At 36.5% G+C, this 15,152-nt stretch overlaps 1 protein-coding gene across 1 annotated transcript in view; it reads right to left on the bottom strand.

The window, feature by feature from the left end:
- LOC145693694 (cysteine-rich protein 1-like) overlaps positions 1–11,487 on the bottom strand; it is an 82,897-nt gene extending 71,410 nt beyond the window's left edge. The window contains exon 1 of the mRNA XM_081769959.1: positions 11,399–11,487. Within this exon, the coding sequence (XP_081626085.1) occupies positions 11,399–11,459 (61 nt within the window). The 5' untranslated portion in view covers positions 11,460–11,487. The remainder of the gene's footprint in view (positions 1–11,398) is intronic.
- Between the last annotated feature and the right edge of the window lie 3,665 nt (positions 11,488–15,152).

Below are 15,152 nucleotides of genomic sequence, written 5' to 3' on the forward strand. Positions count from 1 at the left end.
TTAGCAGCTCTGTTTTGAGTTGATAATTCAGCCGGTTATGATGATAGTATATTCCATGCAGCGCTAAGAATATTGTTTTTGACACCTCTACATAAAAGCGACTGCTATTGCACTGTTGCCAACTCGCCAGTGTGAAATGTCGCTAGTTTAGTACTCTAAAGTCGCTAGAAGTCGCTAAACGCCTCTTCCCAAGTCGCTATACAATTTTACAAAGGAATTAAAATAATTTAAATATTTTTCATATACAATGGAAGACTCGAGTATTTTTTCTTTTTAAAAAATGGCCATCTTGACTAAATACTGCACTATGCGCTTTGAAGAATACAAAATTAATAAATATAGCATTGAAAGTTTGCAAATACTTAAAATTTTGGATCACTTTTCCCCATTCCCTCTTATTGACTACGATTATCTTTTTTTTTTGGGGGGGATTCAAGTTGCTTTCGTATTGGAACACTTCACCGAACTCACCCCACGAAATTTCTGTTTAATTTATATTAAGAACAACTGCAGTTCAATTAATATATAAATCACACGCACTACACTGAACCACAAAAGCACAATGTTCTCCAACGTCACTGTCACTGTACGCACTGTGCAATGCAAGAGGTTACCAGCTATTACGCAACTAGTTAGATACGTTAAATTCCCGGATTTCCGAACCGCAGTGAAGAAGGGCATAATATTCATAGCAGCGATGAATCTAACGAAGTAGGTCGCTCATAGCAGTAGTGCAACCGAGTGTGTAAAAGTAGTTATTAGTATCACGAACTGCAAAATTTTGGATACTTTAATATAAATATAGAACAAAATATCTGAATTCCTAAATGTCGCTAGATTTGTCGCTAGGCGCTAAATAAAAATTTTTGTCGTTAGACACTTCCAAAAGTCGTTAGTTCTAACGGCAAAGTCGCTAAATTGGCAACACTGTGCTATTGTAGTGGCAGTAACACTAGCGCTCTCTTTAGCGGGTGGCGCCCACGCTAACTCTTTTGTTTGTGATAAAAAACCAAACATTCTACATAGTTTTCTTTTTAAACGTTGTTTATGTTAAATAAATTGCAGTTGTTTTGGTTTGAATTTGTTGCATATATCGTCGACAGCGTCACAAACTGTCGTATCTCAGTTTTCTAAACTTTTCAGGAGAGCGATTTTTAGGTTTTCACACAACTTTGAACAGCCATAACTCAAAATCTATTTTACCGAAAGGAGAGAAAATTTACTAAATTATAACTTAAATCATAAGAAATCGGTGTAGAAAGTTTTATGGAATTTGCCTGTAAAAGCTTGTGGAAAATTTGGCGGGAAAAAGATACGACAGTTTGTGACGATGGTAATCCTCTCTTGTATGAAAGATACGACGCATATTTTTTATACTGAGAACTACATTAATAGATGAACAACCGGAATATATTGCACTTTTATTGAAAAACTTCGTGTTTATTACACAAAATAATTTAACAAATGCTTCCTGAAATTCTTGAGGGTAAAACGAAATTCCTGAGTACACACAAGAAACACAATATTAAGAGCATACTAACCATAACATAAAATAATGCTATCAAGTTGTCATTGCCAGAATATAAAATCTTGCAAAGTAATTTGTAAATTGCATGCTTTGATATTGCACTTGAGAAGGATGGCTAATGTGGTAAGTTTCTGTAAAATTGAACATGTTCAGGGTTTCGAATGATTGGAGTTGGGCCCGGACACAATGATAACGAGTCCTCATAGGCGTGGGAGACCCGGGTTCGATTCCCGGTGGGAGCTCATGTGGTTCGGATGCCATGTTAATCAGTAGATTCACGTCTCATATAGCCTCGCTACTGAAAGGGACGTTAAAAATCAATCAATCAATCAATCAAGACGAGTCCTCGTACTTCTCTGGATAATTTTTGACAAGTCTGCAAAGTAGGAACTTCTATCTGGTGGATTCAATCTGCGTTCTTTTCAGGGAAATAGTTATGTAAGTGTCCTCAAAATGACTTGTCTTAAACTGAATGCAGTTTGGATAATCTTTGTTCACTTTCACTTCGCGCATTTCCGTCCAATTGATTGGATCTCCATTTTCGTCACGTCTAACTGACAGAATATAAAGACATTGGGACAGAGATCTAGTCTCATACATCGCTTCTGTCAACACAATGAACGGTATATGGGTTCTTTTTTCTTGCCAGTTTAACAATAGGTTCAAGTTGCGAGGGTACAAAATTACTGCCACAGTGCTTACTAGATGTGCTTATAGCACTGTGGATTGAATCTCCTTCGTTTTGTCCATGCCTAGATTCAAATAATTGGAGAGAAATTTATCTGATGATCTTACGTGTTTGTACCGCATACCCCATCATAGCAACCAACATGAACTCCTACTAGGTCCATCCTGTATTTCTCTAACTCATTCGTTACGGATTTTAACGCGCCTCCCTATAAAGAATTCTAATATTCCATGTTCCAAATCTCATGTCCATTTTCTTTTGCTGATGTCGTGCCAAGTTATCAGTCTTGGTCCGAGGTTTCTGTGATTGTTTCTGAAAAAGTGTCTTTTTTTTTTTTTTTCTATTACAGGATGATTTTGTTAGGCTCACCCAAACCCTCAAGCTGGAGGGCCACTCCTTGTCTGCCTGCGACTGCTTATTCAGTATCTTCGCAGCTAACCTCTGTATCTAAAACCTTCTCCTCGACCCGCAACCTGGGGCCGCGGTGTTCACCTCTGGTTCGTAGAGTCGCGGGTTCCAACCCTGCTCCCGTTAAGTGAACTTTGTGGTGGACAAACAACGTGTGCGTGGGTTTTCTCGGGGTTCTCCCGTTTCCTCTCACTTTCTTCATTCCATCATTTCATTCATTTCTCATAATCACCGTCTCCTTTCCTATATGTATACAGCCCCGCATTGATCAAGCATAACATTCTAGCTTATAAGTTTATTTGCTTCAGCTGTTCCGAGCTTAAGATATAAGTAAAAATACATTAGGAACAAATAATAAAGAAACTAAGTCTACCTGATGGATAACAACAAGAAATGATATAAAAAGCAATGAGTTTATCAGTATGGGACTATATACCTACGTTTGGGCCACTTTGTATATATATAAACAAATTGCTTTTAATATAAGGCGTATCTGTCCAGTTGCGAAAGATCTGTTGCTCACAAACTGTCGTTAACTCAAGATACGACTGTTTGTGAAAATGGTTTATATGCTTCATCTTAAGATACGACACAGTGACGTCATGACCACCGTCAAAACAACGCACATTACAGATGTGTCGTTTTGGGAAATTGTAGAAGTCAGTGTATGCAACTACATAGTAAAATATCTCAATTTTCGATTTTTTTGAGATACGACACTTTGTGACGCTGTCGACGATATTGCTTATACATAGTGAGAGCAGTGGGTGGGGAAAAAATAAGGTGCTGCATTCATTCAGGTTCGTGCTATTCAGCTGAGTATTTACGTTGTTATCAATGATTCCCTGTATGTGGAGTCATGTCCCACGGGGTTAGAGGGGCGCTCCAACACCGAATGTTGAGTCCCTATTTTTCTTAAGAAAAGTTGGCAACCGTGACTGATATCTTCGAATCTTTTTCCTTCCGCATGGAAATCCTGAAATGACGTCACTATGTTGTGTTATATTATTACTGAGTGATTGTTGTGATCTACATATTGTTGTGATATTACGTGTAAAAGCGTATCGAAATCAATCAGCTAAAGAAGTATTGCCGCACCGATTGCAAAAGGTAGGGTTCAATAATGTTGTTAATTAATATATATATATATATATATATATATATATATATATATATATATATATATATGGACGGATCTAAGGAGTGCTATAGCCCCCTCTTGAAACTCAGGTATACACTGGATGAAATAGGCTTTGGCAGTATAGTTAAGTATCCAGTATAAAATAGTGAAGTCTGCTTTATACTGGATAAAGCGGCAAACTATGATTTAGCCCAGCGTTTCCCAACCTTTTTCAACTGCGGGTGTTACTTGGATTCTCGCGGCACACTTAAAGATATTTTTGTAAATATAAAACACAGTGGTATTTTTTCTGTGATTATTGATCTCCTGCTTACAAAGAAGAAAGCTCGAATATTGTTTTTTCCCCGTGGTAAATCATTATGCTTATTTTTCATTTTAATTTAAAAATAGAAAACAATTGCAATGAAATATTGTACAAGTTTTTTTTTAAAAAATACGCTTTCTTTTTTAAAACTGTATCCAACCTTTTACTAACAAGAAAAATCACTAAATAACGAACGAACAAACAAACCTCATTTACTTTTAGAACACAAATGTAGGTAATTTGTCGAAAGGATTGAATGATATTTTAAATTTTCAAGCTACGAAATAGTCTGCAACAACAAAGAAGCAATAATGGTCATAACAATGACAACAAATACAGGGTGCGGCACGTAAAACCGGCCCGTAAAGTGAGCACATAAAATGAAATGTAATGTATTGAATATGATTAACTACAACACATAAATGAAATGTATTGAATATGACTACTCACCTTCACAGCAGCCTTCACAGCAGGTGCTGAAAGTGTCCTCCGCCCACTTCAACACACATGTGAGCACGATTGAGGAGATTCATATATACCCTTGTCAGTTCTTGTGTTGTAATGTATTGGTGACATCCTGGATCCTGGTCTTGAGTTCTTCAATTGTGTGTGGATTTGTTTCGTATACTCTTCCCTTTAACAGTCTCCATAAGTAAAAGTCACACGTGGACAAGTCTGGTGACCGAGGAGGCCACAAGCCTTTGCTGATTGTCCTCTCTGGTGTAAACATCTCATGCACAAGGGACAATGATGCAGCTGATGTGTGGCATGTTGCACCGTCTTGCTGAAAGTAACATAACTGACGCTCCTCTTCGGTCAAGTGTGTATAAAACTCCTCCAGGATTCCCATATACACGTCACTGTTCACTGTCGTCTCAAAGAATATGGGCCCAATAACGCGTGTGGCGGAAATGGCACACCAAACACCAATCTTCTCATCATGCAAGGGTACCTGGTGGATTGCGTGTGAATTTTCTGTCGACCAATACCGGTTGTTTTGGGAATTTACGTACCCAGACAGGTGGAACCACGCCTCGTCACTCATGATGAGCATTAGTGGATCCAAGAAACCACTGACAACATTGCTCAACAGCCATGAACAGAAATGCACCCTCTTCTGCAGGTCAGGCTCCTTCAGTTCTTGCACAACACTTATCCGGTACGGTTTTAACTTCAGTCCCCTTAAAACACGTCTGCAACTTCTCTCACTCGCATGAACCTGTTGACTCAATCTCCTGGTTGACTTTCGAGGACTTCTTGTCATTATCTCTTCCACCTGCATCTTTAATTCAGGTGTGCAGACAGATGGTCGTCTGTTCCTGGGAGCATTTAGAACCGATCCTGTACGCCGCCATTTTTCAATCAATTCCTGAATGGTGCTTTTTGCTGGCACAGAACGTCCTGGAAATTTCTCCCGAAACAAATTCTTTGTTTTCACAAAAGATCCAGTGAGAATGAACCCTTCAACAATGGCAACACGCTCGGGTATCGAATACGGCATTATCACACACTGACACTCACCTGGCTTAACACAACGAGGCCTTTTTCTCAACTGGTTTCGACAAGTTTCACTGGCTGCGGCTGCACGTGACTGCTGCAGGTCACGTAAGTCGACCCGACCTCGACACGCCATCTCTTGGTAGGAAGGTAGATTATTTAAGTGTTGCCAAAAACACAATATACCAGAATATTACGACGGGCCGGTTTTACGTGCCGCACCCTGTACTTTTTTCAACATTAGAAATGTACAGAACACGGTATGAAACTTAAAATTGTAGATTCATAGTAATGTGAAATACAAATATACATTTTCCCCTACTTTTTACAATTTGATTGCTATAAAGTTACTAATTTTGTTTCGATTCCTTGCGGCACACCAGCGGCCCATTCACGGCACACCGGTTGGGAAACGCTGATTTAGCCCCTCCCTTGATCATATCCTGGAACCACCACTATATATATAAGCATTAGAGCAAAATAAAATTTTGTCAGTCATTATAAAGTTTTCCATTTCAGTGATGTGATTCGCCTGAATACAAAAAACGTTCTAAATCTCTTAACTGAATTGCCAAAAATCTCAAGTTCTTTGACTCGAGATGTCATTCTATTCAACTGAAATTATTTTGTGTTAAGAAGAGGTTTCTATGTTGGACTCAGAATGTAATATTACGCAAGTGAACAGCGTTTGAAACATAGATGCTGATGAATAAGAAAACTGAAAATACGAAATAAATAAATAAATAAATAAAGTGGCCTTCGGATGCTTTTCAACTCAGGTCCTCAGTTGTTTATATATAAAAAAGTACATAGACTTAGAGAACTCTTTTACGAGGGCCACTATTTATATTTCGAGGCTAACAATGAGAAAACAGTAATTTGTCATTGAAAATTGATTTATTGTTTTTCGAAATATTCTACTTTATGATCAATACACATTTGCATTCGTTCGAACCATTTGTCAAAGCATTTTTTCCAATCTTCTTGATACACCTCCATAATATGGTTTTCGAAATCATCAACGGCTTCTTCCGCCGACGAAAATCATTGTCCACGCAATTTATTCTTGACATTCGGGAACAAGAAGCTATTGGGTGCCAAATCAGGACTGTACGGTGGATGACCCATCAATTCGATTTTTTATGTTCAAACAGTCGGTTGTTAGACGAGATGTGTGAGGGCTCGCATTGTCGTGATGAAGAATGATCGGACGATGTTTGTTTGTTTTCCGTATTTGAACAAAGACCTTCGGCAAACAAATTGTGTACCTTTCAGAGTTGATCGTTCTGCGTTCCTCAAAAGGCACAGTTGCCACATGACCAGTTTTTCCAAAAAAAAAAAAAGTGTGACCATTTTGTCGCTCCCCGAATGGTCTCAAGGAGAAATAGACCTTCGTGGCCGACTGGTAGGATATTCAGTGTTGTGAAGTTGTGACAACACTGAATAGTTTGCTCGCTGAGAGAATAATGAATAGTTTTCTCACTCTCCCAAGTAAGCTTTTGTAGTATCCACAATTATTGATTCGAACAGACACGAGCGCTTAACTAATTTATGGTCATGCTAACAGGGTGTTTAAGACACCGACAGAGAACGATAGCCAACAACAATAAAGTATTTATATACTCCATATCATACATATCACATAATAAGAACAATTCGTAACAATCTACCACTTTTGAAGGTCATAAATCACATCAGGGCGCGTAGGGCACAATAGCACGAGAATAAGCAGTCTTGGAGAGGCTGACAACCACCAAAACGTGGTAAGTCCATACGCAACAAAATAACAATATTAAAGAATAAGTAGTAACCTTGAAAAAGGCTGTTTATATAGGGACTTTAAATTAGTCCGTATCAAAGGCGAGCTACATGGCTCGGGAGGTTAATGATTTATTTCACAACTACAATATCAAATAAGTCAAGGCGCAAAGGCGCAGATATCCATCTCAAGTAATAAGGCTATAGTAGTGATGATTTAGTGTGGTATCCATAAAAGAGATGCGACAGTTGATAAGAGATAGTTTATCGTTTGTTTAACTATGGATAAGGGGGAGTATCGAAGGAGGTGATGAAATAGGGTCAGTTTTTTTTCCTGGAGATAGATGACGAAAGGAAAGGTTGAATGACCACTACGAAGGTCACAGTGGATGGTCCCTACCGCATGGTCCCTGGTTTGCAGGACCCCTGGAAATGGCCCCCAGGACCCATAGCCCCTATGCAGGACCCATGGCCCCTACGCTTCAATAGAAGCTACCTATTAAAAAGATGTGAGCATATTTTAATGTTTTGGATAGCAAGCCATACTCCTTGCTAAAAAGGTGGGAGTAGATAAAAGGAAATGGTTCCCAGGACTACAGTGGATGACTCCTGGAAATGACCCCAGGACCCATAGCCCCTATGCAGGACCCATGGCCCCTACGCTTCATTAGAAGCTAACTTAAAAAGATGTGAGAAGTGAAAAATATAGCAAGCCATACTCCTTGCTAAAAAGGTGGGAGTAGATAAAAGGAAATGGTTCCCTTCCCTGCCTTGCAGGGCCCCTGGAAATGACTCCCAGGACCCATGGCCCCCTGTGCAGGACCTATACAAACAGTATGTGAGCATATATAATTGATTAGAAGCTACCTGTTAAAAAGATGTGAGCATCCCTCGACTTGAACAAAGTGAAAAGTTAAAAATAAGCCCCTCCCCCTCCTACAAGTATACTATGAAAAGGGTAATATTTATTAAAAATTATTTTTTTTCTTACTTGTGAGCTGAAGAGTAACATGCACGGACATCCTTCCTTGAGAGCCGTTGAAATTGAAATGAACGGGTGAAAAGCCGTTTGGCTTGGCTTTAGTGACGTCAAGATTAACTTTGTACCGTATCAGAATGATAAATCTGATTGACCTATATGATTAAGCTAGACTTTAATTATTTACACGAAAGAGAGATTAATTGCAATCATCTACAAACATTTGTATGATTTGAACTTAATCAGAACTCTGAATAACAATCACGTGCAAGGTTAAAAACCTTTATTATTGACAAGCATGAGTGATATCTAACAGAGTTAATCACAGATGGATCACGAGTTTATGTGTACGAGTTTAATTGATACTGATGATAGAAAAAAATAAACCGATAATCACGAGAACTGATGGGTTATTGAACGCTTGTTTGCAATCATTTACAAACATTTCTATGATTTGAACTTAATCAGAACTTTGAATAACAATCACGTGCAAGGTTAAAAACCTTTATTATTGACAACCATGAGTGATATCTAACAGAGTTAATCACAGATGGATCACGAGTTTATGTGTCCGAGTTTAAATGATATTGACGATAGAAAAAAATAAACCGATAATGACGAGAACTGATGGGTTATTGAACGCTTACCCTATTACAAACTGAACTTGTATTTGTAAATATATATAAACAATTTGGAAACGTTATTACTTAGAGATAACCAGAGAACGGCAAAAACATTTATTTTGTTATTACAATCTAATACGAGAAAATAAACTGCAACTTTAGAGATTAATGCCCCGAACTGAACAATTATTATTGTATGGATTCAATGTCCACGGTGAGAACATTGACCATGCCCCGCCTATATGCAATAAAGAACACGGACTTATGGGTAAAAAAATGGTTCCGCCTATACTAAATAAAGTACTTATATATAAATCCCTTTGCTCCCTTTTTCTATATATTATAATTGTTGCTACTGAGAGTGTCTTTTATACTAATTAATTGTGTGATTTTACGTGTGTGTGTGTGTGTTTGCGATTTCTAAAAAGTTTGGACGAGCAGCGAAAATTGTAAGTTATTATTGTAGTTGATGTATATATCCACACATATTCACTGACGCGCCTCTTGTACATTAATATTTAAACCTAGGGCTAACGAACAAATGTAAAATTGTAATTCACTTTAAAAGTATAACACATAATCGTTAACGTACCACCACAGGCATTTACATTGAAACGTGAGAAAAAAGTGATTATTAGTAAAACATTTTGGCATTAATGCTACGCGTTTGTTTAAAATGCTATTTATGTTGTGCGCTTACACAAAAGATTTATTTTTTAATTATAGCAGACATTTACGGAAATAATTTTAAAATACCATTTCCCCTAACATATTGGTTGTACTTTTTAAAATTGCACTAACGCGAAAGCGAAATAAAAAATTACTGTGTGCACCTAACACATATTGGTTGTACTTTTTAAAATTGCACGTACGCGAAAGCAAAATAAAAATTACTGTGTGCACCTAACACATTTTGGTTGCACTTTTTACAATTGCACTTACGCCAAGCTGAAATAAAAAATTACTGTGTGCACCTAACACATATTGGTTGTACTTTTTAAAATTGCACGTACGCAAAAGCAAAATAAAAATTACTGTGTGCACCTAACACATGTTGGTTGTACTTTTTAAAATTGCACGAACGCGAACATAAAATAAAAATTATTGTGTTCACCTAACACATGTTGGTTGCACTTTTTACAATTGCACGTACGCGAAAGCGACATAAAAATTAATGTGTGCACCTAGCACATACTGGTTGTACTTTTTAAAATTGCACGTACCCTAATACAGATATTTAACCCAAGGCGACCACCAACTTACATTTGAGAACGCGTTATAAAATAGTTCGTGTTATATAACTTTTGCTGACAAATTAGTTACCTAGCACAAAAATTAAATTGCCTATCTATTAAGCTAAGCTAAGATGCCTATACTTGCAAACGCGCCTTTACTTGAAAACCGCATGTTTTTTTTACTAAGCTAACCTAAGCTGGGTATAATTGCTAACGACCCCCCTATCGTAACGTGACCATCGCTAACGCGCCTTTACTTGAAAACCATATGGTTCATTACTAAGGTAACCTAAACTAAGCTGGATATATTTGCTAATGCGCCTTTACTGGGAAACCACATGATTTTTACAAAGCTATTGTAACGTAACCGTCGCTAACGCGCCTTTACTTGAAAACCATATGGTTTATTACTAAAGTAACTTAAACTGGTTATAACTGCTAACGCACCTTTACTAACCTATTGTAACGTAACCATCGCTGACGCGCCTTTACCGGACGACCTTATGGTTTTTTACTAACCTAACCTAAGCTGGTTATAACTGCTAACGCACCTTTACTAACCTATTGTAACGTAACCACCGCTAACGCATCTTTACTGGACGACCTTGTTTTACTAACACTCGCTCAGCGACGTGAAATTTAGTAATAACACACGCAATGTATTTTAAATGCAATAAAATATTTTTTACTATTAATGCACCGCCTTGTTTGGGAAAATGCACACGTTAACATTAAGGAAATACTAGATTTAATTTTATTCGATAGCTAGTACTTTTTTCACTATTGCTTGCGCAGCATTATTCTATAGTACAATTATTGTTGACTATTGTTTTAACTTTATTGTATATTGCTAGTACTTTTTTCTTTGTATATGAAGCGTAAACTTATGTTACTGAAAACATATAATTTAAGATAATGAACACATGATTTTAGGAAATGGTTAAGATTATACAGAAAGTACAAGCACACTAGTATGTTTTTTTTTCAATAAATTAGTATTCTAGATTTTATCTACATGTAGAATATTCAATGAATATTTTTTGCGTTTTTCGGAGCAACAACTATATTTGATTTTTACTAACTTTAACTTTTAACGCTAGCGATGAAAATTATATGTAATATTTTATTGTTTCTTGTAAAAGCAAAAACACGGAACACATATTGATAATAAATGATGATTTTACAAAAAATATTGGATATTTTAACGTATAAAAGAATTGAAAAATACTTTACTCACCAGAACTGCATTTTTCGTCATAACACGTGTTAAAGTATGATTCACAGACACGATATTGCATACTTACGATTACACCCACTAGGAGGCAGCACTAATGCTGCTTTGCGATACCGTATCTATTTTTTTGCGATTTGCAAGTGTCCTTAGTATTTGAAATAACTTATTAATAAACGTATTATATATTCAGAAATGGTAATTTTTATAATATAGTTTTAGTATATGTAGAAAAAAAGTATATGTGTTGCCTAGTTTGTAAAATAAAAATAAATGAAAATGCTTTAGGTCATTTTGTAATGTAGCCTATAGGAATATGAGCCGATTCGTTACCCTTTATGATATTTAGACTGCAAAACACAGACTACAAATAAACACATTTGCTTATTTTATGGATTTTGCGATGGATTATTTACGCAAACTAGGATGCGAAGACAATTTAGTAAGACACAATGTGTTAGTAACAAACAAAATAGGTGCAAACTAAGAATAATCAAAGGGGGTATACTAAAAATAGTCAAGGGTTAGTTACGGAATACTAAAGATAGTCAGGGACTATTTAGGGGGTAATCAATGGGTAATTAGTGGATACTAAAGATAGTGAAGGGTTAGTTACGGAATACTAAAGATAGGCAGGGACTATTTAGGGTATAATAAAGGGTAATTAGGGCAAACTAAAGATAGTCAAGGGGTAGTTACGGGATACGAAAGATGGTCAGGGACTATTTAGGGAATTGTCACAGGGGAAAACTAAAGATAGTCAAGGGGTATACTAAGAATAAAAAAAAGGACTATTCAAGGAATATTCAAAGGATATTCAAGAAATATTTAGGGGATATTAAAGGATTATTTATGGTATATTGAAGAACTATTTAGGGGAAGCTTAATTATAGAGTATAGAATGAGGGCCTTTTCTTTTTTTTGCTATACTTAGTTTGAGAATGAATATTGCGGTGGGGCGTAGTACAGAATGAGGGCCTTTTGTATTGATATATTTAGTTTGAGAATGAATATTGCTGTAGCCAGCAGTACAGAATGAGGGCCATTTGTTTTGCGATACTTAGTTTTAGAATAAATATTGCGGTGGGGCGCAGTACAGAATGAGGGCCTTTTCTATTGATATATTTAGTTTCAGAATGAATATTGCTGTAGCCAGCAGTACAGAATGAGGGCCATTTGTTTTGCGATACTTAGTTTCAGAATAAATATTGCGGTGGGGCGCAGTACAGAATGAGGGCCTTTTGTTTTGCTATATTTAGTTTGAGAATAAATATTACGATGGACAGAATGGGCTTTAGGATATTTTACAATTGGAACAAGGCTACATACAGGTGTACTGTTATTGGAAACACGTATAGAATGTGAATCGGAAAAAAATGCACAGAGACGTGTTGTTTTATGAACCCGTTTGCAGACTACTTAATACTATACTGAATGCTTTTGAATAAGGCCGCTAGGTGGCAATACTTACCACATGATTGCGTCAAAACATGCGTAAACTTGTTTAATGTAATGACATATATATAATAATATCTATTCCGTTTTAATATCATTTTATTGTACGCCGTTGGACGTAACGTGTTGTTTACCCCTGACTTATTACTAGTGCTAATAGTAGTACTGAATTGAAAATATAACATTTAGTAAAAAATATTATTACTGTTTTACAGTGTGCAGTTGCAGAATAAACATTAGCGAGGCCAATTTTTAACAGTTTTTGAAGAACAACTAAGAATTAGAAGGTGAGTGTATTTCATAATTATTATTAATATATTTATTGAAAGCAATTAGTAACCAAGACTTTTTTAAAACCAATTTAATGAACATTTGTTTAGCTGAGCTTGTTTTTAACCATTAATTATTTAACCAACAGTTAGTAAACAAGACTTTTTAAAACCAAGTCATGAACATTTCTTTAGCTGAGCTTGTTTTTTAACGAGTAATTAATAAACAAATTTCTTTTATAGTTTTTTCAAAGCAAGTTATTAATTATTGCCTGTTTTGCTAGATTTATGTTAGAACTCAAAAATTTTTTCTTTTCTTTTGTTTTAGATGGATTTCCTGTGTTCAACTGGTGAGTTCAATATGATTGATGAACTTTTCCTGCATGAAGTTTTACGCGGGCTTGATGACTATTCTCGTGTCTTCAGTACGTGGAAGGCGATAATGGAGCTGCAGCGATTAGGTCATCGAGCCAGTGTAAGATGTGATGCTTTACTACACGCTCTTCGTGCTTTAGAAGGTAATGACCTTATACTTTTAAATCATTGCGTTTCAGCCGCCGATGTGCTTGAGTTATTTGTACATGGATTTTTTCGTAATAAGGAGTTTTACAATTATGCTCAAGACAGATTTATGTATTTAATGGCGTGCGGAGAAGGGCAAATAGATAGAATAAATAATACAGAGTTATCCAACTTTTTTGATTTTGGTTCGCGATTTGTTTTGGATGAATCTTTAATTCCATCTGAATCACCCATAACTGTGACCCCTCAAGAAAATTGTAACTTGAGTGATGAAGACTTGGCATTTTTAGATGGAGTAAATCTAAATTCCGATGAAGAACAAGAAGTGAGGAGATTGGTTAAAAATGTGGACGATGCTGTGGTTAAACCCACGCAACAAATCCAGGGACAAAATCCTGTATACAATCACCCTTGTGTTCAGGACAATCATGGTTATGGGGACCAATCTGATCCTCAACCTGGACCCTCACATGCTCCTGACCCCGTGTTTGTTGGATATGGGAGCAATAATGGGAAAAGTACAAATAGTACTGATTGTAGTGCTAGTGGTAGTACTAGTAGTAGTAGTAGTGGAAATAATAATGAGGGGGAAAATCAGAGTAATAATAACTTCGAAGTAGTAAGAGAGAGCAGAAAACGGTTTCGTAAGTTTCATCTTACGGGCCATGAAATCGCGGTTAGACCTGTGGATAATGAAAGACGTATTGATAATCCACAGGCCTATATTGAAAGCTTATTTAATTTTGCATTAGAACATGTGTTATCTAATGCTCGCCCCACAGATTATATTGGACTGTACATTGATAGTAGCAATAGTAGAAATAACAAGTCTGTATATGTTCCATTTAGAAGAAAACCCGATTTTTCTGCTCAAACTGTCCTTTCCTCAGTTGAACGAGTTTTAAATTCAAATGAGGATTTCCTTTTGGGGCATGAGGTATTGTTTCGCTTCCATGTAGCGGAGAGTATGCATGGAAACGGAAGAAATGCAGCAAGTGCTGTTGAAAAGTATTCCAAACATCAAGATTATTTGGAAAAGCGTTTAATACGCATAGAAAACAATAATATGTATTGCTTACCCATGGCAATTGTTTGGGGGATTACGAAGCACACCGCAAGTAAGCAAAGTTTATATAAATTAAAAACAAGAGATTATGATACATGGGTTCTTAAAGCAGAAGTTCTCTGCGAAATGGCAGGAGTTGACGTTAAAGCAAAGGGTGGATGTGATTTTAAGGACCTGGATTTGATACAATCATATTTAAGTGGTGAGTATCAAATTGTGGTGTATGAGGAAGATGAAAATAATGACCGGGAATATATAGTACGTTACCCGGGAGAGTATGCAGAGAATAAAATCTTTATTTTTTATAGGAGAGGTGACACTGTTGGCCATTTTGAACCCATTCCATACATTAAAAAATTCCTTGGTAAACTGAAGTATTGCTATTATTGTTTGCAAGCATATAATGGGTTAGCATATAAACATAAGTGTGAAACTCAGTGTTCTTTTT

Source organism: Thermobia domestica, chromosome 1 (assembly GCF_964235325.1).
Source record: "Thermobia domestica chromosome 1, izTheDome1.hap1.1, whole genome shotgun sequence".
NCBI lineage: Eukaryota > Metazoa > Arthropoda > Insecta > Zygentoma > Lepismatidae > Thermobia > Thermobia domestica.